At 37.7% G+C, this 27,950-nt stretch overlaps 1 protein-coding gene across 2 annotated transcripts in view; it reads right to left on the bottom strand.

Moving 5' to 3' along the window:
* The window catches only part of A2M (alpha-2-macroglobulin), a 48,543-nt gene extending 21,940 nt beyond the window's left edge, over positions 1-26,603 (bottom strand). The window contains exons 1-21 of one of the 2 annotated variants that reach the window (XM_037995129.2): positions 26,421-26,603; positions 24,007-24,190; positions 23,028-23,187; positions 22,810-22,862; positions 20,743-20,763; positions 20,298-20,466; positions 19,755-19,839; positions 18,251-18,371; positions 17,224-17,338; positions 16,970-17,079; positions 14,979-15,140; positions 12,164-12,391; positions 11,859-11,922; positions 9,715-9,857; positions 8,942-9,091; positions 5,915-6,076; positions 5,348-5,459; positions 3,667-3,805; positions 1,383-1,611; positions 558-684; positions 98-219 (exon numbers count right to left, since the gene is read on the bottom strand). In XM_037995129.2, the coding sequence (XP_037851057.2) occupies positions 98-219; positions 558-684; positions 1,383-1,611; positions 3,667-3,805; positions 5,348-5,459; positions 5,915-6,076; positions 8,942-9,091; positions 9,715-9,857; positions 11,859-11,922; positions 12,164-12,391; positions 14,979-15,140; positions 16,970-17,079; positions 17,224-17,338; positions 18,251-18,371; positions 19,755-19,839; positions 20,298-20,466; positions 20,743-20,763; positions 22,810-22,862; positions 23,028-23,187; positions 24,007-24,190; positions 26,421-26,506 (2,742 nt within the window). In that variant the 5' untranslated portion in view covers positions 26,507-26,603. The remainder of the gene's footprint in view (positions 1-97; positions 220-557; positions 685-1,382; positions 1,612-3,666; positions 3,806-5,347; positions 5,460-5,914; positions 6,077-8,941; positions 9,092-9,714; positions 9,858-11,858; positions 11,923-12,163; positions 12,392-14,978; positions 15,141-16,969; positions 17,080-17,223; positions 17,339-18,250; positions 18,372-19,754; positions 19,840-20,297; positions 20,467-20,742; positions 20,764-22,809; positions 22,863-23,027; positions 23,188-24,006; positions 24,191-26,420) is intronic. The other variant, XM_007967539.3, reaches the window with a different exon arrangement.
* Between the last annotated feature and the right edge of the window lie 1,347 nt (positions 26,604-27,950).

Below are 27,950 nucleotides of genomic sequence, written 5' to 3'. Positions count from 1 at the left end.
AGAGATACATGAGAATAATATTATAAAATATCCATATATTATTATTATGTTACCCATATATATTATTATGGACTATATATTATTTAGGTTTACTTACTTCAACCAACAGAGGCTTGATGATTGTGTCTTTCTTTCCATATTGAGGGACTGAAGCCTCCTCAGTTCCACACAGCTCTTGAGACTCTAGTGCCTCTGCACTCACAGTGAAATTCACATTTCCTGGAAAAAAAAAAAAAGGCCAATAGAAATGAATGCCATCTTTCCCTTCCTCCATGCTTCCAAACTCAAGATTTATAAATGTTCAATGCTCTGTAAACTTTTGTTTTATTAAAACACAGAAGCAGGAATGGAAACATGCAAATGAGAGGTGAATGATACTGGGAATTCAAGGTGGAGATGTTGAGGATATCTTTGTAGGTATCTTAGAATAAAAGACAAAGGAAAAAAATCGCAGCATCTAGCGGTCTATTCCTGAAGGAAGTAGCACTCAGTATAAGGTTCCCACCGCCATATGCAACCTTTGAGTAGGGAATGACCTCTAGGAGTTTTTTGCTCACCTAATGATTTTGGGGTTATTGCCCAGGACACAGTTTGCCGCCCATTTGCACAGATGCAGTGAGGCTCTTGTTCCTTCTCCACTGGGACAGCTAGGAAGGCGGGAGAGGCTTCCAGCTGCACACTGACCTGAAACCACACATAAGAAAGAGAGTAGAGGGGGAAGGAGAACAGAGGGAGAATGGGTTTGCAATAAAGCATCTTGAGGAACTGGTTAGATTTCAGGTTGCCTCACATTAAAGATGATATAAATGAAGATCAAACACCTGAAATACATTTAAGTGGATCTGACATGTAAATCTGAGTTATTCTGGAAGCAACCCGCTCTTTCACATGATGGGACCGGAGGAAGGGAAAGGTAATGATGGCATGCTGCTCTACCTCTTTGGTCTGGAACTTTGACCATTCCCTCAGATCTCCCAGCAGACGATACAAGACTTAAAAACAGTTATGGTTTCAGCAGAGGTAAGAGGCTCACAAACAACTTTTAAAATTAGGTTTAATATAATGAATGAGCTATGAAAAGTTAAATATATGAGATCGTAGAGGTTGAAACCTTATGGAATCTGTCATGAGAATAAAGTAGTGACTTTTGTCATCCCTGTCAGAAGTCTTCACACAAATACTAACTTTGAAGGGTTATAAGGGCTAGAAACTTGCTTTATGGTGCAATTTGGTATTTGGAGATCTCACCACCTGTAACTTATACAATCATGAATATCTAGTAAGCATAGTTTGCATACAAGAGTTTGTCAGTACTCCTAGGAATGCAACTTTTAATTTACTTGATGGCTACCTTGTGTGTAATTGAGGAAAGAGATCCTTACCCGGATGCATTTGGGAAGGTAATTTAGGACCGTGGCCTTGAGTGTGAAGGCCTCTCCACGGATCACAGAGTAGGGCATTGTGAGCTCCACAAAGAAGGGCTGGAAGGCTCGGAGAGAGGCAGTGGAAGAGATACCAAGTCCAGAGTCTTGGGACAAGCAGAAGGCCCCTGCCTTCCATTCGGTGATGGTGTCAGGGACTGTTACTCCTACCTCAGCCACACCTGATGAACTGGAGAGGAGGGAAAGTGAAGGATAGAAATTAAGCAGTTAAATACATCCTCTCCAGGGAGAGGATCCCTAGGAACGATTCTACTGTCATGACTTAAAAACACTCAATGGAAATACCAATAACAGAGAGTATAGTCAAGGATTGAGATGGGGAATATACGGCCTTTTCTTCCAACTGTTTTTAATTGTAGTATATCAGAATTGTAGCATAATTTTTTACAGACAATATAGTTAAAAATTTAATATGCAGTTTGAGATTGTTCTTAAGTTCTCTTCCCAAAAATGCTGTTCCACTGAGGACTGCTTTATAATTTTAAATTCTACTACTATTGTGTATAGTGGGCCTGACTGAATCTGTATTTAATTCAGGATTGCCAACCAATGAGGGATCTCTTACAGGCATTAATCTGTGCAGTACTTGGTTATATTTGGTCCTTATGCCCATGTTCTGGAAACCTTAGAATTAAATTTGCACAAAATTTTTTAGCTCTGATGCAGTTAGATTAGTAAGACTTCTTAGCTGATGTATTTATGTTAAACATCTCCTGAAATTAGCAATGTGTTTGAAAGAAGTACTTCAGTACTGAAAAATTAGCTAACAGCTCCTAGTTACACTTCGTCTACCCACTTCCTCAGTTGCTGACTGAGTGTTGGGCTTCTAACTAGCCTGCACGGGGAAGCAGAAGGGGCAGGGAGCCTGAGAAGCAGTAAGGGCACTTCCCATGCCTCCTTCCCCCGACTCACCCCACAGATAAAACCAGGTCTCCAGCATACCCCGGGAATAATTTATCTATGCATCAAGCACCTCAGCGTTTACAGCTCCTACCTAAGGGTCTGGCTCCTAAATCACCTAGCTCCAGGAGTAGATGGAGCTCTGCAATCAGGAGTCTCCCTAGACCACAGTGAACACAGAGGTGGTTTTAAATTGGCCTTTGAGCAACGCCAGTGGCTACCCGCCCCCAACCACCCCTTGGCTCAATACAGAGAGAACAGGCAAAATCTCCCAGCTTCCGGTCTCTCCCTCGAAGAAGTTTGTCTACACACATTTCTGGCTGCCTCCTAAGGGTTGGGCTTCTAAACAGTCTGCATCTGGGAGTGAAAGGGAGAGGCAGACAAGACTCCAGGAGCCTGAAAGGGAGCATATGGCCATTCCCACTCCTTCTCCCCACCTGCCCCACTGGCTTGTTTCAGGGATAAAACTCCATTTCCAGTATCTCTTTGGAAGGAGTTTCTTTACTCTCCTGGGTACAAATGCACATTGCCACAGCCATTATGGAAAACGGTATGGAGATACCTCAAAAATTTTAAAATGGAAACTACCATATGTCCCAGAAATCCCTCTTCTGGGTATACTCCCAAAGGAAATGAAATAAGCACCTTGCAGAGATATATGTGTTTTGGTGTTCATGACAGCATTATTCACAGTTGTCAAGATATAAAAACAACCTAAGTGTCTGGGTGAATGGATAAATAAATTGTGGCTATGCATAATGGAATATTATTCAGCCTTAAGTGGAAGAAGATCCTGCCATTTGTGACAACATGGATGAAGCTGGGGGAGATTATGCTAAGTGAAATAAGCCAGACACAGGACAAATACTGCATGATCTTACTCATATGTGGATGCTAAAAGAAGTTGAATACACAGGAACAGAGAGTAGAACGGTGGTTGGGGTTACACGGATGGGGAGAAGCAGGTCAAAAATTGAAGTTATGTAGGATGAATAAATTTAGAAATCTAAAGTACAGCATGAGGACTATAGTTGATAAATAGTCAACTATAATGACTATATAGTTGGATACTGAAACTTGGCTAAAAGGATAGATTTTAGGTGCGCTTGCCACGCACACAAAAACAAATAACAATGTGAGCTAATAGATGTGCTAATTTGCCTGACTGAAGTAATCATTTCACTGTGTGTATGTGTATGTATATCAAAACATCATGTTGTACATCATAAACAAATAAAACAATAAAAACAGAAAAACTGGCAAATAATTGAAAATAGTGAGGGACCTCTATCGTTGCATATTGCATATGCAGGAAGTTACTTACTTTACCACCACCAAATCCCAGATCCATGTCTCAGGGAAGTACTTTCGTACGGTCTCTGTGTGAGGCTCTTCAACTTGCAGCTTGCGTGCCTGGACTCTTCCCATTACATCTGAATCTATGTCGGGTGAGGGAGAAGATACTACAATAAACATACAGACAAAGCTTATGAGAGAATGTAATAGTTGTCACCAAAAAAAACCCCAAATTGTCTGATGAAATAGAGAGGAACGAGGAGAGGGCACTTGGGTCATTAGGGAAAGCTTCTTTGAGGAGGAAATATGTTGGATGTTGGATGACTTATGAAGTATTAGAATAAGCTAGGAGTGGCCAGGCGTGGCGGCTCATGCCTGTAATTCCTGCACTTTGGGAGGCGGAGGCGGGCAGATCAGGAGGTCAGGAGATCAAGACCATCCTGGCTAACACGGTGAAACCCCCGTCTCTACTAAAAATACACACAAAAAAATTAGCCAAGTGTGGTGGCGGGCGCCTATAGTCCCAGTTACTCGGGAGACTGAGGCAGGAGAATGGCGTGAACCCGGGAGGCGGAGCTTGCAGTGAGCAGAGATCGCGCCACCGCACTCCAGCCTGGGAGACCTGGGCGACAGAGTGAGACTTCGTCTCAAACAAACAAACAAACAACTCCCCCCCGCCCAAAAAAAAAAAACAAGAATAAGCTAGGAGTGAGCTGGGGGAGGAGGATCATAAGCAGAGGTTATAGAGACTTTGGCAGACAGAGGCTTGGATTATCTATGGGGCACAAGGACTTTGTGGAGTCCTTGGTGGCTGCTGCCGCTGTGCTAAGTGGAGAGTGCTATGACACAAGGCCGTGAAGAGGGCAGGAATCCAAGTTTCCATTGGTGTGCTCCTCTGCAGGAGCAAGGAAAAACTAACACAGATGTTATGACAGTGGCTTTGAGAAACAGTTTACAGGAGGGAAAAGTTCAATGATAATAAAGACTCTTTATTCTCTACCGTGTCAGAAGATTACAGTTAGTTTCTTTCACTCTATTCACCTTCTATTAAGGGTGTGCTGGTCAATATTTCATAACCAACTCTCTGGAAAAAAATTGTGCATATATATAAACCTATACATGCATAAATTTACTATAAACCTTACTGATAAAGGATTGCACAATATAATTTATAAAGAATAAAATACGCCATAGACTTCATAGTGAATTCCGTAGAGCCAATTGATTCTCCCTAAATGCTTTCCTTGATTTTTGACCCTCTTTTCTCTGTACTCAACTTATCCTCAATCATGATTTGACAACATGGGACTATAAATAAATGCTTGATTACTATTCAGTTCATCAAAGAAGTAGCTCATGTCATTGATGAATGTGTGTGGTTCCAACATCAATATTGGCTGATGTTTTGGGGAAGTTGAACAATGCTTTTACCTGACTGATGGAGAATGTAGTCCTGTTTTGTGAACATTTCTATTTCTCTTTACACTAATCCTACGCTTGGAAACTTTCTCTTTCCTTTTCACCCTAACACATCTATCTCCATTTACTAGAATTTGAATTTATATTGCTATGTGACCTTGAGCAATAACCATAATATGTATGACTCACAAGTCCTTTTTTTTGTTAATTTTTGTCACATTGTATCTTAAAAAAAATTTAAAAGCCGGTGAATATATTAGGTAATACATATGTATTAATTTTTTGTTTACCATAATAACCTACACGTAGACCTTCAGGTCCATGCATTTCATACTGTTGAAGCTGTGGACATATTTTGGGTTTACGAATCTTTGAGTTGGTGAATGCCTTTAAGCTCATGTCCTGCAAAGGAAATTATTATCTAATCAGTAAATATATATTATAAAATATACATAGGTGGATACTTCTTTTCATTGAATTTGACAAGCAATCCAGTTAACTTAATATTAAACTTTCAACATTCACATGTGTGGAAGGGATATTCGTATACTTAAGGAGGTAATTTTATTCTTTTCATTAAACTCTTTCAACAGTAATTATTTTGTATATACGATATTAATAAACATCACAGAGCAATTAATTTCTGTGAAAAAAGAAAACTTGAATAATATTCCAGAAAGTTCCAGCTTAGTTCAGCAGCTTTTAGCAGATCCGCTGCTATTAGTGGAGAAGCCACTTATCTCTTTATATCCCATTACCCTCAACTAGGACATGAAGGCATTCAAATAAAGACTCTTTTCCAAGTGTAATATTTTAAGAACCTTAAGATCAGATCATCTACAACATAAGGAGTTTACCTCTAGGAAGCTGTATATATCCTTTTCATTTGTATTTGATACTGGAGTATATGTGATTCCATTAATATAGACATTATGACGATTGACACAGTCTTCATCGTCCTGGTCATTCAAAGGCCCAGGGAAGCCAGTGAGGTCCTTTACTGGTAGCAGGTTATAAACCTGTACACATTCAAAAGACAAAAAGGCAAACTTATTTGTGACTTTTTTTAAGTTCAAGGGGAAAAGAATAGGAACAACCAACATCAGTCTTTCTTTGAGTGCTCTCATTGCTCTGATGATTTATAGCGGGTATGGATCATTTTCTTGACACAGTGTTTTCATTTTGAAGATGTTTAACAATTTTAGGAAAAAAAACAAAACACTCCATGTAAGTACTCAAGGGCCATATTACCTCGTTACATAGTTCAGAGGCCACCACCAGACTCAACACTGGAATGAAATAAAATTTTATTAATTGAAAAATTGAGGTCTGTTGTATACGTGACATTGCACAAAGCTTTGAGATGATAGAAGGAAATGATAGTTTTGTGCTTATCTTGTGGTAAGCAACAAAGTTAATGGGTGCATGTTCTAAACAGGCACACGATAGGCATATCCTCTCTCCACATGACATGATGGCATTTTCTTAGGTATTATTAGTGGAAACAAAATGCTCCAGATCTTCATATAATACATAAAACTTTAACTGTAAAATCCTAGGCATGATGCTTTCAAGTCCATTTGAAGGTGAGAAGTAAGAGAGACATAAAAATTGTGATAGTTACATTGCATTATATTCGTAGGAGTTTAAAACCGATTGACAAGAACAGATGAACAAAGTGAGTGGTGTGATGAAATTAGACACCTTCTCAAAGTATCTTAACATGTCTCCTTTCCTCTCCCTGCTTTATTGTGGCATATTCCATAATTATCATCTGTCTTATCTATGGGACAGACAATGTAACTTCCATGAGACATAAATATTTATCTTTCCAGTGGCTCACTGCTTGATCTCTACTAGCACTTAGTATAATGCCTAGAACACAGTGGGCATTAAACAAATGTGTTGAATGAATGGCCTATACTAGTAGCAGCAAAGTGTATCACTGGTAAAATACTAATCAAAGGTTGAGAAGAGCTGGTGTTTTAACTTGAGTCTACTACTAAATCCCTGAAAGCTTCGGCTTTATTATTAATACATAGGATTGTGTCTGCCTTATCTACCCATCAGGGTTGTTATAATTTGAAAAATTCTTTGAGAATTATAAAATTATGTTATTAAAAACATAAAACATGTATATTATTTTCCCACATATCCTCTTGAGATCCTACTGCTGAAATGTACTTACTGCTTCCTTTAGAAGTATTCTAATATTTTCAGTTAAAATCCCATTAGAAGGACAAACAAGTAAGAAATATTTTCTTGTAAGTTTCTATTTCAGGAAAATAAAAATATAAATTTCTCTTTGTTCAATTATGGTAGTAGAAAAAACTTCAGTAAGAGGTTATTACAGTTGGCCTCATATTAAAAATCTGAAGATGTGAAAAAACTACTATTAGTACATGCCGTTAACTAGTTTTTGCTGTTCCAATTCAGCTTACCCTTTTGCTATTTCTTCTATTAGTTCCATATTTTCAAAGAGTTCAGTTATCAATGTCAATTATATAGTAATTCATTTTTCCTAAGTTTTGTTCCTCAGAGATAATACATATTAGGAAGTGGGAGCTAAGCTTTGAGGATGCAAAGGCATAAGAATGATACAATGGACTTTGTGGATTCAGGGAGAAGGGTGGAAGGGGGGTCAGGGATAAAAGGCTACAAATTGGGTACAATGTATACTGCTCGGGTGATGGGTGCACCAAAATCTCAGAAATCACTACTAAAGAATTTATTCATGTTACCAAACACCACCTGTTCCCCCCAAAACCTATGGCAAAAAGGGAAAGTATTCTGATACTTCCATGGTGTAAGGCTGAATGGGTCAGAATGGGGTAGCAATGCAGAGATGATGGAAATGATGGAAATGATGTGTAGCTTGGGAAAGCAATTATTTCAACAGATACAATTTTTTTTTTTTGAGATTGAGTCTTGCTCTATTGCCCAGGCTGGAGTACAATGGCATGATCTCGGCTCACTCAACCTCCACCTCCTGGGTTCAAGTGATGCTTCTGTCTCAGCCTCCCAAGTAGCTGGGATGACAGGCGCTACCACCACCTGCCTGGCTAATTTTTGTAGTTTTAGTAGAGACGGGGTTTCACTGGCCACGTTGGCCAGGCTGGTCTGAAACTCCTGACCTCAAGTGATCCACCCGCCTTGGCCTCCCAAAGTGTTGGGATTATAGGCAAGAGCCACCAGACCCAGCCATAATTCTTAGAAAAACAGAAATCTGATATTTCCTTTAGCCTGTGTAGTCTTAGTACAGGTACCTGTATCACTTTTGTTAGGCTTTTTGAAACGTTGAAACTAGTTTGAAAATTCCTATTATTGGTTGCACGGAGCTCTGGGATTTTAAGGACTTTGGGTAGTGCATGGTCTTTTTACATTTTAAATATATAATTTCCAAATGGCTTCCCTGATTGCTCAGTTAATCCTTTCTTTTATTTTGCATAACTACACTTCTCTTATAGCACTTCTCACAATCTGCTCTGTATTCTCTCCAGCCTTGCATATACGGATGTCTCGACACAATCAGAAGATTTCAGTTTGCATTGCTATGTACTCTTGAGCAAGAAGCTTAACATATCTGAATAACGAGTCCTTTCTTGGTTGGTAATTTTCATCACATTTTGTCTTTTAAAAAATTCTTTTATTTGATTCATTATACTGTATTAAGCAATACTTTTTTTTTTTTTTACCTACAGAAGTGAGTAGTTTTGTATATATATAAAATTCCTTACCAATGAAAGCCCACAAGAGAGCCCAAAACAATTAATTCCTAGATAAATATAATTTTAATTGATCTTATCCTACTTCTCCAGGCATTTTTCCTTGCTCCGAGCCCCTGGCATGGCCCTTCTTGATTCCTGAGGCTGCTGAGAACTCACCGAGGACGCCGAGAGCTCAGCGTCAGGCTTCATGAGCAGCACGCTTTGGTCCACAGCACGGAGGGCGCAGAGGGACTGAGGAGTCGCTGTGACTTGCAGGTGGGCGTGTGAGGCTGGGAGGCTTTGTGATGGGCTGAAGCTCAAATCCACCTGTGAAATTGGAACAAAAGGTCAGAAAAGCAAATTTCCCGGTTTACCCATGCATTCACTCGCATTTGCAGCGTTCCTCATGTACAATGTATAACCACTCTGCTTGACTTCGTGGAGGGTTGGCATTATGTCAGTCCTGAAGCTTTTTGTCCCCTACACTTCTCTTTCCTTCTCAAGAATCACTTGAGCCATTAGAATTATTTCTAATTATTCTTATAAATTACTAGTCATGAAATGCCATTTTTATCTTTGATACACGGCAAGGTGCTTATTAATTGTGGTGGAACGTGCATGGGTCGAGGTGCTCTTGCATTTTTTCTTTTGGCTCCTTAGTAGTCTCAAAAACGTGCTTACATAGTTCCCAACATTTTATCATAGAAGAAGGGAATAACGTACTCTGAACTGTGTAATTGGTAAGAGGCAATGCTAGGAGAAGTTTGAGAGTTTTGTACCAGGAATCAAGTGATTCTGCTTCTTAGTATGACTCTGCCACTATCTTGCTGAAAGTCTCTGGGGAATTTGTTTAACCCTTGTGGCCCTAATGTTCACATGCATAAAACAAACGATAACAGTAGTAACTTCTAGTTTAAAATGTTGAAGATTTTATTATGTAAAGTACCCACCTTGTTGTCCAGACAATTTTCAACCTCATATTTTGCAGAATCCCCAATCACGTCCCCAGTAGGTAAAACGGCATATATGAGCAACCGAGCGACAGGAGCAATGTCTGACTTCACAGGGATTGAGATGGAAAAATGGCCCTTCACTGGGGCACAAAGAGAATGAGAGGAAGCGATCATAGGTTAATGACTATTTCCATTAGCAGATGTAAAAGACATAATAAACAGAAGATGTAACAAATGGAGGACTGCCTCTAAGGACTCTAGCTTTAGAAAAAAACCTTATCAAAGCCCTCTCCCCTCTCATAAATCCTATACTATATTGATTTTCACCAGCTTTAAGCTTCAGATCACCTACATAATATTCTGATGCTCGTTAAGGGTGTGAAGACATCCAGTTCACTACCATTTGATCTAGGCCTCATACTAGAAGAGGGAGATAGAATCTGAAGTTATGAGATGTAAGAATAAGCGTTTAACACATTGTATTCATGCTACATCCTCTTTAACCTTCTATGAGCCAATATTTGATTCTTTCTCCATAAGAGGAACACCATGCTCCTTCAGAAGTTATTTTTTGATGCCTGTGTAGATTCTTGAGAGGTTGTATTAAGTTTCCTTCAGTCTGCTGTGGTGCTTCTGTGTTGCTACAAGAGCTAATGAGAGAGTCGACTACTGATACTTTTTTAGCAAGTTATCTTTTAGAGTCTATTAGAGTAGGTGCAACCTTCAAAGGCTTCTATTATGACATATTTGCTCATGGTGAGAGTCCAGTTCAGTGATGGAAGTACCCAATTTAATGCTTCATAATTCATAACTATCTTGAAGAAAAAAAGACATTTATAATAATATAAATGATGGCTGAGCATGGTGGCTCACACCTGTAATCCCAGCACTTTGGGAGGCCGAGAAGGATGGATCACGAGGTCAGGAGTTCGAGACCATCCTGGCTAACACGGTGAAACCCCATCCCCACTAAAAATACAAAAAATTAGCCAGACGTAGTGGCGGGCACCTGTAGTCCCAGCTACTCGGGAGGCTGAGGCAGGAGAATGGTGTGAACCTGGGAGGTGGAGCTTGCAGTGAGCCGAGATCATGCCACTGCACTCCAGCCTGGATGACAGAGCAAGACTCCATCTAAAATATATATATATATTTATATATTTATATGAATTTATATATATATAAATATATATAACTTTATATATATAAATATATTTATATAAATATAAATAAATAATATATATAAATGACTCAGCACAAAACCTGGTATATACAATATACCCTGAAATCTTACATTTTCTCCACGCCATTCTCTAACACAATTCTCATTTTAAGAAGAAGTTCAAGAATATTTATGGTTTGAAAATTTGGAATAAGCACAAATTATACACAACAACATTTTATGTATTTTATTTTCCCCTTTATTTATTTATTCATTCATTTATTTATTTATTTATTTACTTTTAGAGAGATATGGTCTCACTATGTTGACCAGGCTGGTCTCAAACTCGTGACCTCAAGACATCCTCTCATCTTGTTCTCCCAAAGTACTGGGATTACAGGCATGAGCCATCACAGCTGGCCCACACCAACATTTTAAATAACCCAAAGAAAATAGGCTAAAAAGACAGACAACACATATTTGATAAAGGGTGAGAAAAAAAATTATTGTTTTCCCTCCCTCAACTTTCTTTTAATTGATACTAGATAGAAATGGTCTCTCATTACTTGAAAGTATTCCCAATATTTCCAGGTCAGGAATGGAAAACCAAACATCATATGTTCTCACTCATAAGTAGGAGTTAAGCTATTAGGAAGTGGCAGCTAAGCTATTAGGAAGTGGGAGCTAAGCCATGAGGATGCAAAGGCATAAGAATGATACAATGGACTTTGTGAATTCAGGGGGAAGGGTGGAAGAGGGGTGAGGGATAAAAGACTGCAAATTGGATACAATGTATACTGCTCGGGTGATGGGTGCACCAAAATCTCAGAAATCACTACTAAAGAATTTATTCATGTTACCAAACACCACCTGTTCCCCCAAAAACCTTTGGAAAAAAAGGGAAAATATTCTCATACTTTCGTGGTGTAAGGCTGAATGGGTCAGAATGGGGTAGCAACGCAGAGATGATGGAAATACTCACTGTGTTCCTGCTTCACAAGCAGTCCATGAGTCCCAGTTCGGACAATGCCTCCTTTTGCCATTATCTGCAAAAAAGGAAATAAAAAGAAACTGAATGTGCCAAACAGAGAACATGCTTCAGTCTCACTTCAATATACTTGTTTTATTGAGTCCCTGCTGGTAATAATCCACCTCAAGAGAAGTCAAACTTTCAAAAGGAACATGGATAAGAAGTCGAAGTAATGACATCTACAGAACTTCATGATCACTTGCTCCACAGACAGCTTTTGTCTACAGAGAAGTCAACGCAGTAACCTCCTTTCTCACCAGATAATAGAAGGAGAGCTTCTTCAGTCCCTGCAGGGCGCCTCCGTTCAGAATATAATGTGCCTGGACTGTCTCAGTTTGGCCACACGGTAGTTCATGAGGCAGGGGCTCAAGGTGGACAAAGCTCTTGCTTGGGGAGAACACAAGATAAGCAGTATGATGGGCCTCTTCGTGTTCTTCTGACACCCACTGATAGCCATAACAGGGACTACGATCCTTGTGTTTGACCTAATGAATTAGAAAAATTATGTTATTTTTAGATTATATGTCATAAAAATTAATGTTCTCACAAAACTGTGTAAGTTTGCTGTGCTACCTTAACTAGTAGCTAGAAATCTTTTGTTCTACAATGAAAAGTGGGAGAAGGACCCCGTATTTTGTTTCTCTGCTTTAAATGCAGGCGTGCTTTGTGACTTTACACTGCGGAGCCTCCTGGGATTGAGATGTGTATTTCTTAAGAGGATAAAAAGAAGCATCCTTTGCTGTGATTAGCTTGCCTGAAATTTCTTTGGCTGCTTTACCTGTGCAGTCAGAGACACTGGAGCTATGAAACTTCATTGAGGAGAGTAATAATCTCCAGAAATGGAAGAACTGTGCTTTCAGAAAGCAGTTGCCTCTTTTAGGGTGGATTTTGAGCGGGTATTATGAATAAATAAAATATTGTAACTTTAGGGGTCTGAGAAGACATTGGTAAAAAGCATTGGTTTAAGAGCTGAACTGATGAATTAGCTGAAGTCTACCTCTTCTGGGCTGTCTTAGGCTGACTGCTATTATTGTTATTTTTTTGAGACAGGGTTTTGCTCTGTCGCCCATGCTGGAGTGCAGTGGCACGATCTTGGTTCAGTGCAATCTCTGCCTCCGGGGCTCAAGTGATCCTCCCACTCAGCCTCCTGAGTTGCTGGGACTACAGGTGCATGCCACCCCACCCAGCTAATTTTTTATATATTTTGTAGAGCTGGGGTTTCACCACGTTGCCCAGGCTGGTCTCGAACTCCTGGCCTTGAGCAATCCACCCACCTCAGCCTCCCAAAGTGCTGGGATTACAGGCGTGAGCTACTGTGCCCACCTAGGCTGATTATTTTTAATACTCCCTGCGGTCTGGATTCTAATGCCTCAGAGGCCCTATTTGGGTTATATTTCTAACTTTTCTTCCTGTAGAAGTTATTCCTTAGCTTCTTCCGGGCTTCCTCTACCTTCATCCCCAGCTCCCAATAGCACTAGTGAAGCCTTGAGCAAAACATTTTGTTCATATCTTAATATATATTTTGGTGACAACACACATATGATCACCCCAAACAGGGAGCATGTAGAAATAATAATTTCATTGTCAAGACTAGCACAGTGCCTGGCATGTAGAAAGCATTCAAGACACTTTTTGAAATCAGTAAACGTTCAAATTTGAGTTTATTAGAGGTAGGTGCTTTTATGCCATCTATTACAGCGAAATAAATACAATGCATTGTTTATTTCTCTATAACAACGTAAGGACTCTAAAGAGGCAGGAGTTTTCCATTACCACGATTATGTAATATATATTGAATATGTATTGTATATCCATGTATCTATAGATATGTCTATGTCTCTCTTGATCAATAGAGGACTGCATGTTATACTGACCAAGTTATATTGGTATGAACAGGTCATCTGGAGAAAATCAGAATAGCAAAACAAAATAAAGTAAGGTAATAATTTTTGGAGTATACATTTTTAAAACTAAATGCTAATTATGTTAGAATTGGCTTTTATAGTAAAAGTATCTAACAGTTAAAGGGGGCTTACTAAGTGCTTCAATATGTATTATTTCACTTAATCTTCGCAACCACCCCAAGAGTTAGGTGTTAATATTGCAATCATTTTACAGATGAGGAAATGAAGCGTAGAGGTTTTAGTTAATTCCTTAAAATAGGGTTGAGCCAGTATTTTTAACCACTTTATCTGATTCAGATCCTGGAATTCACACTTTTCAAAAAAAGTATTATAAACACACACACACACACACACACACACAGCATAAAATTACCATCTTCACTATTCTTTAGTGTACAGTTTGGCAGTGGTAAGTATATCTGTTGTGCAACAGATCTCTAGAACTTTTCATCTTGTAAAACTAAACCTGAATACCAATAAGAGCAATTCCCCATTTCTCTCTTTCCCTAGCCCTTGGCAGCCACCATCCTGTTTTCTGTTTCTATGACTTTGACTACTTTAGAAACCCCCATATAAGTGAATCATATAGTATTGGTCTTACTGTGACTGGCTTATTTCACTTACCATACTGCCCTCAAGGATCATTCATGCTGTAGCATGTGACAGGATTTCCTTCCCTTCTCAGGCTGCATAATATTCTGTTGTATTTATATACCACATTTTGTTTACCTGTTTATCCCTTGATGGATATTTGGGTAGCCTCCATCTCTCAGCTATTGTGGATAGTGGGGCTATGAACATGGGTGTGCAAATATCTCTTTGAGACCCTGCTTTCGATTCTTTTGAATATATGTCCGGAAGTAGGATTACTGGATCATATGGTCATTCTATTTTTTAATTTTTTCAGGAACTACTATACTGTTTTTCATAGTGGTTGCACCATTTTACGTTCCCAGCAACACTGTTAAAGTCTAACCTGCACTTTTAATCACAACAATATACTGCCTTCTTTTCATAAACTTTAAAAAAGTTAACCTTAAATTGGTTTCTAATTGCCAGTTTTGTCTCTCCATAGAACTAAACACAGTTTGAAAATTTTATCACCCTTAGGTTGCAACCTTGTTTTCAAGGCTACTTCATGTTATTGGTAACTTCTTTCCAAACTTACCCTAACAGTAAGAGTGGTACCCATAACGTTGGTGGTATTGATAGAGAACTGTACAAGGCCATGCTCATCCGTGGTAGCATTGGAGTAATAGTTTGCTTCATTTCCTCTGATGAATATGACTTTATTTGGTATAGGGACGCCTTTCCCATCTACCAGGCGCACCTGAAGATTAAAAACTGTGGATGAGTTATATCGGTAATAACTAATAGGCACCAAACATATTCATCTTATTACATTTTTAAGTGCCTCCTCTATGTTGAACATGGTTCCAGGCACTGAGGACACAGTAGTGGAAAAAAAAAAAAAAAAAAATTTCTTCCATCACAGAGCTTACTGTCTGGTGAAAGAGACAGATGCTAAATAAATACATATATAACATACACTAATTTAGTAGTAATCAATCCTAAGAAGAAAAACAGAGCAGTGTGAAGGGATAGTCAGTGATAGAGATAATAACAAGAGTGACCTGAAAAATGTATTCTAGATATTTTGGAAGTGCTGTGTATTATTATATATAACTCTTAGAGAGTCACAGAGCACTAGAGTAATATGATAATGAAATATCTAAATCTATTAACTAAATTTATTTGTGCCCCAGACACCTATTTTGGGGTGGACCATTAACTTCCTATAGATTAGTGTCTGAAGTCTCAAAAGTGCACAAGTAAACAATACATTGTCCCGTGTGTTTCTCTAGCTGTCTTAGACATGGTCTCTGCTTCTCAGCCTAGATCTTCAGCCTTTTGGAAGGCAGGCAGATTTTATGGCAGACTTCCCAAGTGAAAAATGTAAAATTGGAAAGAGGCACACAGTATTAAATAAGTCGCCAAAGCTAATTTACTGCTAATATTGTGTCGGCAGTTGAGTAGTCCAGTTCAGATTGTAAAGGTGGTGATTCTTTTTCAGTATAAGCTACATTTGGTAGCAGGAAGAACAATAGGTTGACCCCCATCAGTACCCATAATTGATTTACAAAATCTAAGTTTGCCAATGAAATGTTGGCTGCATGTACAAAGACAAGAATAGGCATATAATTCTGATTTTCTTCTAGCTAGAGGCTCTTCTGACAAATAGGATATTAAACAGCAATAAAATATACTTAAAAAGTACACTATCTTTCTGAGAAATTTACAAATGAGCTGCCCTTTCATTTTAGGAAGTTGAATACATTTTGGTGTCATGACATAACCAAGCCTTCCAGAATGTACGCTACTTTGTTGAATTTATGTCTCTTTTACACCCTTCATAGCTGAAATCCTATAACATTTACATTAGGAAAATGATACACAGCAAATACACATTGAGGCACATGTAACTGTCACCTCAGACTTCTAGAGTCGTAAAGATCCATTTGTACATCTGCTGACAACAGAAAAATTGTAAAATAAGATTTTTTTTGGTAGATACTATGAAAAGTCATAATTCAAAAATCTGAGAACCTTAAATAGCAGTGTTTTACCCCATGTTCACTGTTTTAGAAATACACTTGTTATTATAGAAAAATAGTGTAAATATACTATCCATGAAATAAACATTATTGTAGAATCTTTACTACTTCAAAATAAAAATTAAAACCACCTACCCACCTGTTTCCACACAAAGTTAGCGTTAGCATCATAAAGAAACTGGTCAGCATGAATTTTGAGATTCTTGTGAGAAAATGTCATAAAAACCTGAGACTGCCTGGTAAATCATGAGAAGCAGATTGTGTGACTTGTACAATGCTGTTTCAAAAGGAGGGGAAAACCTCTACTAATTTTAATAAGGCTTTAGGACAATTACATACATTTCATATATAAATTTACAGAAGAATAAATCTATTTTATGTAGTTTTATACCTTTGGTTATACTAATCAACTATGGTGATATTTTATACCTTTGGTTATATTAAGTGATGACATTAATCAGGCATGGTTTTAGCAGAAACCATAACTATTGTGCTAATTAGGTAACAGTACATGGGTTGATGAGTGAACTGGAAAATACTCCACCTGCCCAAAGAAGGGAATCCCTTGTCTAAAGTTTGAATCCACTTTCACAAATGAGAGTTTGGTTATGGTTCTTGTGATTTCACTGGACTTCTTTCCAGTCAATTCCACTACTGGAAAAGAGAAAAAAATATGTTCTTTTTGGGAAGAATGATGTCTCTAAAATTCTATTACCTCCCCTCAACTTACAATTCATTATTTGGCTAAGAAAATCAATGTCTACTGTTTTTTCTCTTACACCCATATAGTACACAAACCTGTTCCTTCTTCTTGGATCTTGGCCTCAGTGTGAAGTTTCATTTCATACTCCTTCCTCTTCAACTGGAAGACCTTGGTTTTTACTTGCTGATAGAAGCAGCCATGGCTGTTTAGCTAAGAAGGGAGAAAATAAAATACAAAAATACAATGCATATTATACTAAATAGATCATTGGTCAGTTAATCTGGTGTGATTTTTGTGGGAGTACAACATCATGTAGGCATTTTCTATGATGAGGACATGATAAATATTCTCTAGCAACTAAATATTAAATTTCACAACAATGTCTCATGTATAATTGACAGATGTATTTCTTGATATCTGAAATTCCCTAGATAGAATGCGACAGAAATGTCTTAAAATTTGGAGAATAATCTTTTTTTGTACAAAGGATGCATAATATTTATACATATTTATGGGGTACACAAGATATTTTGTTACATGCATAGAATGTGTAATGATCCCATCGCAGGATTTAGGATGCCTACCAACTGAAATATTTATCATTTCTATGTGTTGGAAATAGTTCAAGTCCTGTCCATTTGCTATTTTGAAATACACAGTACATCTGCTCTTGACTATTAGAACTCCTCATCAAAGTCTGGTTCCTCCTCCATAATATTCAGCTGTGGCTGGGAAGTGGCCTCCCATACGTGGACTGTATCTGTCTGGCATCTTGGTGGGCCATGTGTTAGGTTCTTGCTCAAAGAGAGAGCAGAACTGATGCCCTGGCCAGCTAAGGCAGTTAAGAGGTGTATGGTTTTTCTCCTTCCTTTGTAGAAATGAATGCCCATGGAGGCTTCGGATGGCTCAGCGTCTATCATTCTGAAACACTCACAATGGGCAATTACAAGAAATAAATAATTCCCATTGTGCTAAGTTCATGATTTTTTTGAAAAATTACAATAGCTAACATGGAATTCTCTTCTAGATTGTTCTCTTCCTGCATCAGAAAAATGCTGCAACTCACTGCTTTTCAACAATGCCTTTATTGTCATTCTCTAGAAAAAACAGTGTTCAACCTACCTGTCCACTGAATTTCTCACAGAAAGCCTTTGAATCTTCACCAAAGCAGTCAGAAGCGTCACTATACTTTCTGCAAATGCTCACAGTCACATGTCCTGGGACAGGCTTCCCATATGTGTATCTGTCATGAGAACATTCCCAAAGGAATCAGAGCAGGCACTGAACCTCCCCATTTTCTAGCTATTTATATCTCCCTTTTACCTACAGTATACTCCCTGTCTGTACTTCCCGCTGCTCCCTGTGGGCTTACACAATACTGAAGATAAGAGTCACTAATGGCTCTTATAGAAATCTCCATTGCAACATGCTGAAATTTACTAGATTCTTCTTTTATCATTTCTTTTTTTCCTTGATTTTCTTTTAGCTTTATCTCAAAAAAACTTCCTTATTATAAAACTTAAACTTGTACTTAAAAGAAAAAGTAATACCAGCAGAACGAAACAAACAAAACAAAGCAGAACAAAAAAAAAAGCAAAGAAACAAACACCCTCAAGTCTACCTAGGAATACAACCTATTAGTACGATAGTGTCTCTTCTTCCATCATCCTCTCCCCATGTGCAGCCATCTCTATATCGAGTTTTACTTGTTTACTTTTTTACAAAAGTGGGATTGTGTCATAAATATGTCACAGACGATTGCTGGGTTTCCAAGTGCATTTGTCTCCTTTCCTATTTGAGAATGTCCTCTGTATCTCTATTTACAAGATCACACTAGTTATGAGGAACCAGAAACTTGGCCGTTACTGTGAGACAGAACTGGAGCAGGGGCCCAGCTGAATAGCAGGTGTGTTCCATGTGTGATCTTTGGGCAGGACTGATTCCTTCACTATACCTGCTCTTTCTGCTACTGCTACTGTGTGCCACCAAGGTTAGGAGCATAAGACCCAGGACACAAGAGTTTTCAAGGTTGGAAGAGACTGTCTTGAGAGATCACGTTCAGTCTCCTCGTAAAAATGTCAGTGCAGAGAGGTATGTAGACCAGCCTTAGGTCGACCAGTAAGTTAGATGAGATTTCAGTTGTATGCCTCTCTCTACAAATTCTGAATCTAAGTGATTTTTCCAGTAAGCATGCAAGGTCAGGTAAATGATCTGTTGATGATTGAATTTCCCCTATAGCCATGTGTTAATTATCTCCCTAATATATGTTTGGTTATTTTTGGTTAAGGCAGAGCCAATACCCTTCAACACTATCCACCCTTCCCATTGTGTGTGTGTGTGTGTGTATGTGTGCAGTTTTGTCACTTTCAGAATCAATCCTATTAGCATAACCTCTCTAGAAACAGTTTCTTACCTCATGATAGAATAATGCTGATAAGAACGTGAAAGAAAATAAAAAGGAAAAATAGAAAAGTAACAAGAGAATAACATTCTAGAGAGGAGGATGCTGTCAAAGCACTTAAAATTTTTGTGTTGCCACTACTCCTAAAGAGAGTAGCTAAATATCCCAAATAATGAGTCTCTTTTAAATAATCCCCCACAAAAGATTTTTAAAAAATGAACTCACAGGCCACACACTGATACATTCATCTCTTCTTCCAAGATGGTGATTATCTTTGGCACTGTTACTTGTACTTCAAACTTGGGAAGAACTGTTGATTGGTGATAAAGAAGGTTGGTGATTGGTTTTCAACTTTGAGGGAATTCATATTTTCAAGTTCCCTGTAACGGTTCCCTAATAATATTTTAGGGCTCTGAAAAAGGTAGCTTTGCTCTCCAATACAGTCTTATCCACTCTCCTCTCAAATGAAGATTTCAGTTGAGGGACTATGAGAGATCACTGTATGCTTAGTTATGGAAAACTCAGTTAAAACATTAATGTTTTAATTTCGGGGATTGGTATTAAATATTGCTACAGAAAATAACCAAGCTGTGTGAAGTCCTATTCACAAATCACTGATGTCCTCGTTGGACTTAGGTGTAATTAGTTCTACTCCAAGCCCAATGTCACCCATGGGAAATGGAAAGACTCCAAATGAGCTTAAATTCCAGGCTCTAAGAGTTTAAATATGAAGAAAAATCATATTTGATGACTTTTCATGATCCATACCAAATTCCTCCACGGTGAAAGGGTGCTCTGTCCTTCTACCTGATTTCTTCTGTACCACCACCTTGTAGGAGCCCTGGAAGGGCTCTGATGAGAGGGGAAAAGACAATTGCTTGAGGCCACCCTCTAACTGGAAACTCTGCCATTGTGCGATGCGATTTCCTTTGGGATCCTATGAGTGAATTAATTATAACTTACAAAAGCACCTGGAGCATTGGAACTAATAAAGGATATCTATGGAAACCCTAAGTTATCTACAAAAAGGACAAATGGGGTAGTAGTAAAGGGTGAGGAGAGGAGATTAGTTAGAGCCATCTAGCTCTATGGGAGTTGGAAGGTTTCTCCTTTAATGACAAGTTTCTGAGATATTATAAAAACCTCTCAAATAAGAACATTTTCCCTATATGTATTGCTTTCCTTCTAATATGGAATGTTTCATGTTGCTTACCTGAATGTATACTAGTGGAATCTGAAAGACAAAAGAAAAAAGAAGTTTATACTTATTTTCAAATATTCTTACATCTCATTTATAAGCAAAGCAGCTAGTGTTTGCTAGCAGAACAGGGTGAGTATAGTAAAAAATAATTTAATTGTACATTTAAAAATAACTAAAAGTATAATTGGGTTGTTTGTAACACAAAGAATAAATGTTTGAGGGGATGGGTACTCCATTTATTGATGTAGGCATGCAATGCATGATAATAATCATTATCCATATCATGGATATCCATATCATGGATAATGATATAGATAATGATAATAATTATCCATAATCATTATCGTGCACTGCATGCCTGTATCAAAATATCTCATGTAACCCATAAATATATACACCTACTATGTTTCCACAAAAATTAAAAAATAAAAAATTAATAAATCTAAATTAGTTTTATGTAGAATAATTCCCTCTATAGTGAAATACAGAAATATTCCAGATTAAATTTTATAGAACTTTTCATTAATCTATTTTAAGCAATTAACAAATGTTAAAAACTTACTAGGCCTTCAGCAACAAATATACATGTAAAGTGCCATTTACTAAAAATGGATTTATTAACCTTTCTTAAGTGCTTATAGCATCCTAGTGAAGATCAGTCCTTTGCTATGCAATTTTACAGGTTAAGAAATAAACACTTATGTAACTATAGGTAAATATGTTCAGATGTAATCATTAAGAGGGGTCATGGAATTCTTAGGTAGTTCTAAGAATGAGGAGGAATGGACATATTTCATTAATAAATATTAGTTTAATAAATATTACTTTTAAAAATGAATAAACATTGATAAAGGAGCTACTTATCAATGTTTACTCATTTTTTAAAACTAATATTTATTAAGTAAGTTCTCATGTGCTATGTATCATTCTAGGCATTGAGAATATAACCACGCACAAAAGAACAATGTGCCTGCTTTAATGGAGCTTATGTTATAATAGAAATGGGCAGATTTTTAAAAACCAGTATGTATAGGATGGTGGTAAGTGCCAACAGAAAAACAAAACAGGCGAGGTGGCGGGCGCCTGTAGTCCCAGCTACTCGGGAGGCTGAGGCAGGAGAATGGCGTGAACCTGGGAGGCGGAGCTTGCAGTGAGCCGAGATCCGGCCACTGAGCTCCAGCCTGGGCGACAGATTGAGACTCCGCCTCGAAAAAAAAAACAAAAAACAAAAAACAAACAAACAAAAAAAAAACCAAGCAGAGTTAGGCTGACAGAGTGATGGAAGTGGTGCCTCATTTTAGATAGAAGAGTGAAAGTAGAAGCTGGGAGACCACTTTGAAGGTTATTGCAATGATCTTGTTATTGCAATGATCTTGTTTAGAGATGACATTGGCTAGGACTAGCTTGCAGCAGTAGTTCAGATGATGAGAAATTGTCTGAATATGTTTTAAGCCAACGTGATTTTCCAGTGAGGTGGATGTGGGTATGAGAGAAAGAGAAACAAGGACTAGGCCATAATCTTTTGTCTTTGGAGCTAGAAGAGAAGAGTTGCCTCTTTTTGAGATAAGAAAATCTGAAGAAGTTGATTTGGGAGAGAAAAATGAAGACTTTGGGTCGATGTCTGCATTACAATAGAAATAATTGTTTCTTATCACAGATACCAAGGGTTAGTCTTGAGGAACAAATTAATTATCCTGACTTTCCTTTATAGTGAAGATTTTGGTAGGTGTATATAGAAAAAGTCTAAATCTTTAAAATGTTTTTTGAGCTTAGGTTCTTTGAGGGTTTATCTGTGTCTGTTATTTAATGTAGCTTTCTCATTGTCCTAATTAAGAACAATCTGAAAAATAAATTTCATTGTGTGACAACTGACTGAGTACCAGCACCAAGACAGAAAGAATTACCTACTTTCTTTACCTGGAATGATGTTTTAGATTAGGATCTTGTGCTGTTGTAATGCCAGAAGTTACTGTTAGTGAAACCAGATTCTTTCTCTCCCTGGTCTTCCCCCAACACAGAAAACAGGTTCCCAGCCTGTTTATACAGATAATCATATTATGTAGATAATAGAAAACTCACCAACTCGTTCACAGGGTGAAAGTTTTCATCCAAGGAGACAACACGAAATTTCACTGAAACAGAAATATTTTTCATGAGCCCCTAAACCCAAAGTAGGCCTGTAGGCTGGTAAGACAAGCTATTAAGGAACAAAGATTATAAGAACTTTGCCTGGGGAACATCCAGGGGAAGAAGATCTTTCCTTTTTGAAGTTGTTCTGTCTGTAGGCTTCTTCCTACCTGTCTGCTCTGGTTTGTAGATTGATTTGTCTGTCTGGACAAAGACCAGACTTTCCTCGTTCTTAACCATCACTGTGGTCCGCTTCTTAAATTCTTGGGTTGGTCCTTTCACTTGCACAGTGAGGAACATTACCTCCTCATGGGATGAAGACTTTGGGACCTGAAATATAGGACAGATCCTGAAACCCCATTCAGCACCCACAGGTCTCCCCTATTTGCTGTTCCACTCTTCCCTGGAGATTTTGCCCTTCTTACTTAACTTCACTCCCTTGTTTTCAGCAGGGAAAGTTGGCAGGGACAGGAATCACTTCTGCCATTTTACAAATGGGGAGACAGGACACAAGGTGGAGGAAAATACATGAGTAAGAGAGGTCATAAATGAGATTCACATCTTCATACAGCTCAGAAAAAAACAGTCTTGATTCATTTATACATTGAGCTTTACCAGGTTGATGTTACATGCTAAAAGGGCATGGTCAAAGCGTGTTTTAAAGGCTATGGAAAAAAAGCCGTACTTTACTGACACTAGGCTGTAAGCATCTCACATGTGGACAACTCTGAAGAGATATTATACCTTTGCTCAGGGCAATTTCTACAATTTTTACTCTTAGAACCTAGTGTGGAGCAATGTGTTCCCATCAGTCCACCACTGGTGGCTCATGTTGAGCCTTGGCCTAGTTTGCTTTATTAATATTTTTTCCATCTTAATTTTAAGAAGTCACATTTTCTTTTCCTTTTCCTTTCTGGCTAGTAGGGTTTCTATTTGATTATTAAGTGGATTTTTAGTTTGCCTGTAAATATTTGTCTCCCATGGCTGGAGAGTCATGCATTGCTCCTCAATTTCTATACTTAGCTTGCTACATTTGAATTCTTTCTGAAGTTCTTACCAGCCTCCCAAAGCCTCATCTTGACAGAATACTAGATCCCTATGACCCTGACTAAAATAACCAAGTATATTAAGTCAAACAGCCACACTCACAGCAAAGGCGACACAGTGGAGCACATCGTTCTCTGCCTCCAGGTCAGTGAAGAGGCTCCTGTTTCCCCTGACAGACTCCAAGGAAGCACTTACAGTCACTGTCTCGTTCAGGTAGCTCAGAAGGACACAGCCCTTCTCAGGGGTCTCAGTGTGGAGCAGGGAGGGGACCAGAACCATATACTGCCTGGGAATGAGACAGTTCAGTTAGAGGAAAGTGAAGGAAGAGAGACATTGATATCAACAGCACTTTTCCCCATCATAATAATTGTCATCATCAGTTCTACACCAAGAGAAGACATACTGATGAGCATGAAATTTGGCTGTTGAAGGCCATGCATAAGAATTATTTCCTCTTTCCTTCACATGCCATGGCAGTGAACATTTTACTTGAGGTAGGTATTAACAGATTAAAATTTGTAGGCATGTTTCACTTTAAGGAACAATTTCTGAACATCTGAATTCAAATAAAAATATGTAGTTACATTCGTTCATGTTGTAAATCTATTTTACCTTCAAGTTGCTGTAAAAAGTAAGCAAGCTCTCAGTCATGCGGACATTACAAAAGCTAATCAAATTATAGAATTCTCATTAAAATATATATACACACATATATATACACACACACACACATACACACACACATTCAGCAGCCCTGTGAAAATTGTATGGTAAGAACTCGCTCCCACTCCACAAATATGGAATCTGAGCCTCAAAGAAAGTGAGCCATTGCTTTACAGTCTTAGTTGTGGTAAGCAGCTAATAAAGTCTTAAGAGTGTTACTTAACCATGGATGTTTGCATTTTAAATATTTGCCTTTCAGCTCATGATCAGACGATGGCTCCATGCAAAAACGGTCCTCTGGTGATTGACTTTAGACCTTGGTAACTCACGTGAAGTACAGAAACTTTCTCAGCACCCTGACATAATTTAAGATGAATCCTGTAGTTTTTATACATTTTTACTCACAGAACTCCTAAAATAATTTTTGGACACTGTGCGCTCCTTACATATTTTCAAGTAAACATATTTTTATCATGATTTTAAATAATAGCAAAAGATATTATTTTTGATGATATTTTAAATTATCTAATTTTACAATTTTCTCACGGAATAATAAACACTGTAGTATAAGATACCTACTATCACTATTTGAAAATACATTAGAAGTTCTTTTAATGATCTGATATATAGTATCTTTCTCTTCTTTTTTCCTTTTCTAATTTGAATTTCCATGCCAGTTACCATACAGAAGTTTATCCTCAATTTTTATATTTCAAAATATTTTGTGAATTATCCTTACCTCTTTATTATCAAGCATCTATACATATATGTATGTATACACATGTTCACATATATACATATATGTATACATATACATAAATACATATATATGTAACATATGTGGATAAGTAAATTTAACTTTAAATAGAATGTGACCATAAATTTATAAATATTAAACATTTCCTTCTGATTGAGCTACTTAAAAAAATACTTGTATATAACTGATCAATACAAAATAAATACAAAGTATGATTCATACATATTAGATATAAAATTAAAATACTTTTGAAGCACATCTTTAATGAGAATGATGAACTGCTTTTCCCCCCAGTGAATTTATGTATCCATGGATGAATAGTCCGTATTGCAAGAATTAAACAAGATCTAACATTAATTCTATTACTATTTTGTTTTGTGTAGATATAAGTGCTAAGAAGAATGATTCACATAAAAGTAAGTAAATGGCAGGTAAAACAATTGCATCACTGTTACCACTTCTTGCAACTTCTGCATTACATGCTAAAAATCACCTAGTACTCTATTATCAAGAATTGCTTCTCATCACTCATCAGCTGGTATTTCCTTTAATTCCTCCTTTAGTTGTGTTGAAACAAAGAATTCATCACCACTTCATCTGCAAAAGGATTTTCTCTTCTGACATTAGAATCTCTCGCTTTTTCAATATCAACACCAGTATTTCAAATTGTTCCTTTATTTGGCAGTCTACAGATTATTATACTCCAAGGCATTATTCCATGTTTGGTTGTGGGAGAGAATTGTCTTTATTTTTATAAAATAGAAAATGGACCCTTAAGAAAGAAGAAGTAAGAAAAGATAAATAGCCTGGTCTCAAGTAGATCAATATGAACAGGAAAATCTAAATATTATTCTTTCAAAAAAACTAAAAATTTCTGACACTCCTTAGGAAGGCTTTGCATATTAGAGATTCAGAGAGTTGGGGAAGAATGATGAAAAATAAGCAAGTAATGAGTAAACCAGATTTATAAAATCTGGAAGGAACCTTAGAGATAAGAAGGCGACAGTATCATAGGAAAGAAAAAGGAATGATAGAAAAATCTGCAATAAATGAAGGACTCTAGGTTCATGCTTTATGCTCTCTGTGTGGAACTCACGGTTTTCCAGAGACTGAGACATCTGTGGGCAGGAGGACCAAGAGGAGAAGAACAAGACTTGGATGAAGGAGTGTGTTCTTCCCCATGTTGCAGAAAGAAGGAGCTGGAGGAGACCAGACTGTATTGTACCCTACTCCCTACAATTCATCTGGTCCCAAACACTTCCCAGAGCAACTGGGCTTTATGCTGCTCTGTGTGCAAACAGGAAGTTCCACCCACACAAGATCTCTAAACAAAGTTGAGGTCTCTGAACATTCTCTGGAAAGGTCATTGATGGCCTATTTATAGTCAAAGTTAATTCCTGGCGGGCTAAATAGAATCCCTGGAGGGCTAAAGCCACATTCCCGTAAGAGCTCACTTTCTCTGGGTTTTACCGTAAAGCAGCTAATAAGCTTTTCAACCTCTTCTCTCCCTCACTCCCCCACAACTCCTCGCAACGCCTTTTATGGTGGTTCTCACATCTCTTGTATGAATAGTTGGCAAGGGAGACTACAATTTAAGCAACACTGGGCAGGCTCAAAATAGATATTTCACTACAAGTCAGCGTGGCTGCAAGTTCTCCATTAGATATGCCTACCCTAAATGTTTGAAGCCACATCAGAATTCTGTAGTCCTCTTTGAAAATGACATGAATTAAACCAGTAGCTTTTTGACATTAGGGATATTACTGGATTGCAGATGAAGAGGTAGGCCCTGGAAGAATGATCATAGCAAAGAGTTTCCTGTTTTAAGAAAGTGAAACAAAGAAAGGTGAAGTAACAGGACTTCAAAAACAAATTTTGACCTATTGTGCCTAACAGACTTCCCAACTGCCTTTACCATCGACTACACAAACTTCCTTACTGCCTTCCAAATATGATACTCCTCTGCAAACTTTAAGTCATATAAACAGTTTCATTAGTCCATCCATCCATCCATGCATTTATTCATCCATCTATTCATGTAGCTATTCAGCTGCTTTGTAAGTATTTTTTGATCCTACTAGGACTAGACATCATGCAAGATTCTAGAGATAGAGTGGTCAAATAAGTATGAAAACAGGCACTTAAAGGTTTTTACATTCTTGTGGAGACAAAAACAGAAAAACAGAAAAGCAACTACTGTATAAAATACAGTATAAAATACAATATAAAACTACTGTATAAAATACAGTAGCCAAACATATTATTGGAGAAGTTCAGGATGCCCTGGGAGCATATAGAAAGGGCACATAACCCAGACTTGGAACATTTTTTAAAAATTTTGAGGGAAAGTAAAATGTAAATTAAGATCTGAAATATGAGTAGTGGTTGTCTAGAAGAACAAGGAGATGAAAAGAGCTTTCTAAGCATAAAGAATGACAGATGCAAAGGTCTGGGACGGAGAAGAATCCCAGCACATGCATGAAATGAAAACTGTTTTGTATGGAGGAAATACTCCTTTCTGATGCTTCAAATCAGAAAGGAACTTGTCGACAATATTAAGGTATTCAGAGGAGTAATCAGTGGATTGACTTCAGATTTGTTTCCTGGAAAGCTTGCTCTTATTGAA

Source organism: Chlorocebus sabaeus, chromosome 11 (assembly GCF_047675955.1).
Source record: "Chlorocebus sabaeus isolate Y175 chromosome 11, mChlSab1.0.hap1, whole genome shotgun sequence".
Lineage (NCBI taxonomy): Eukaryota > Metazoa > Chordata > Mammalia > Primates > Cercopithecidae > Chlorocebus > Chlorocebus sabaeus.
This window is presented reverse-complemented; position numbering and strand designations above follow the sequence as displayed.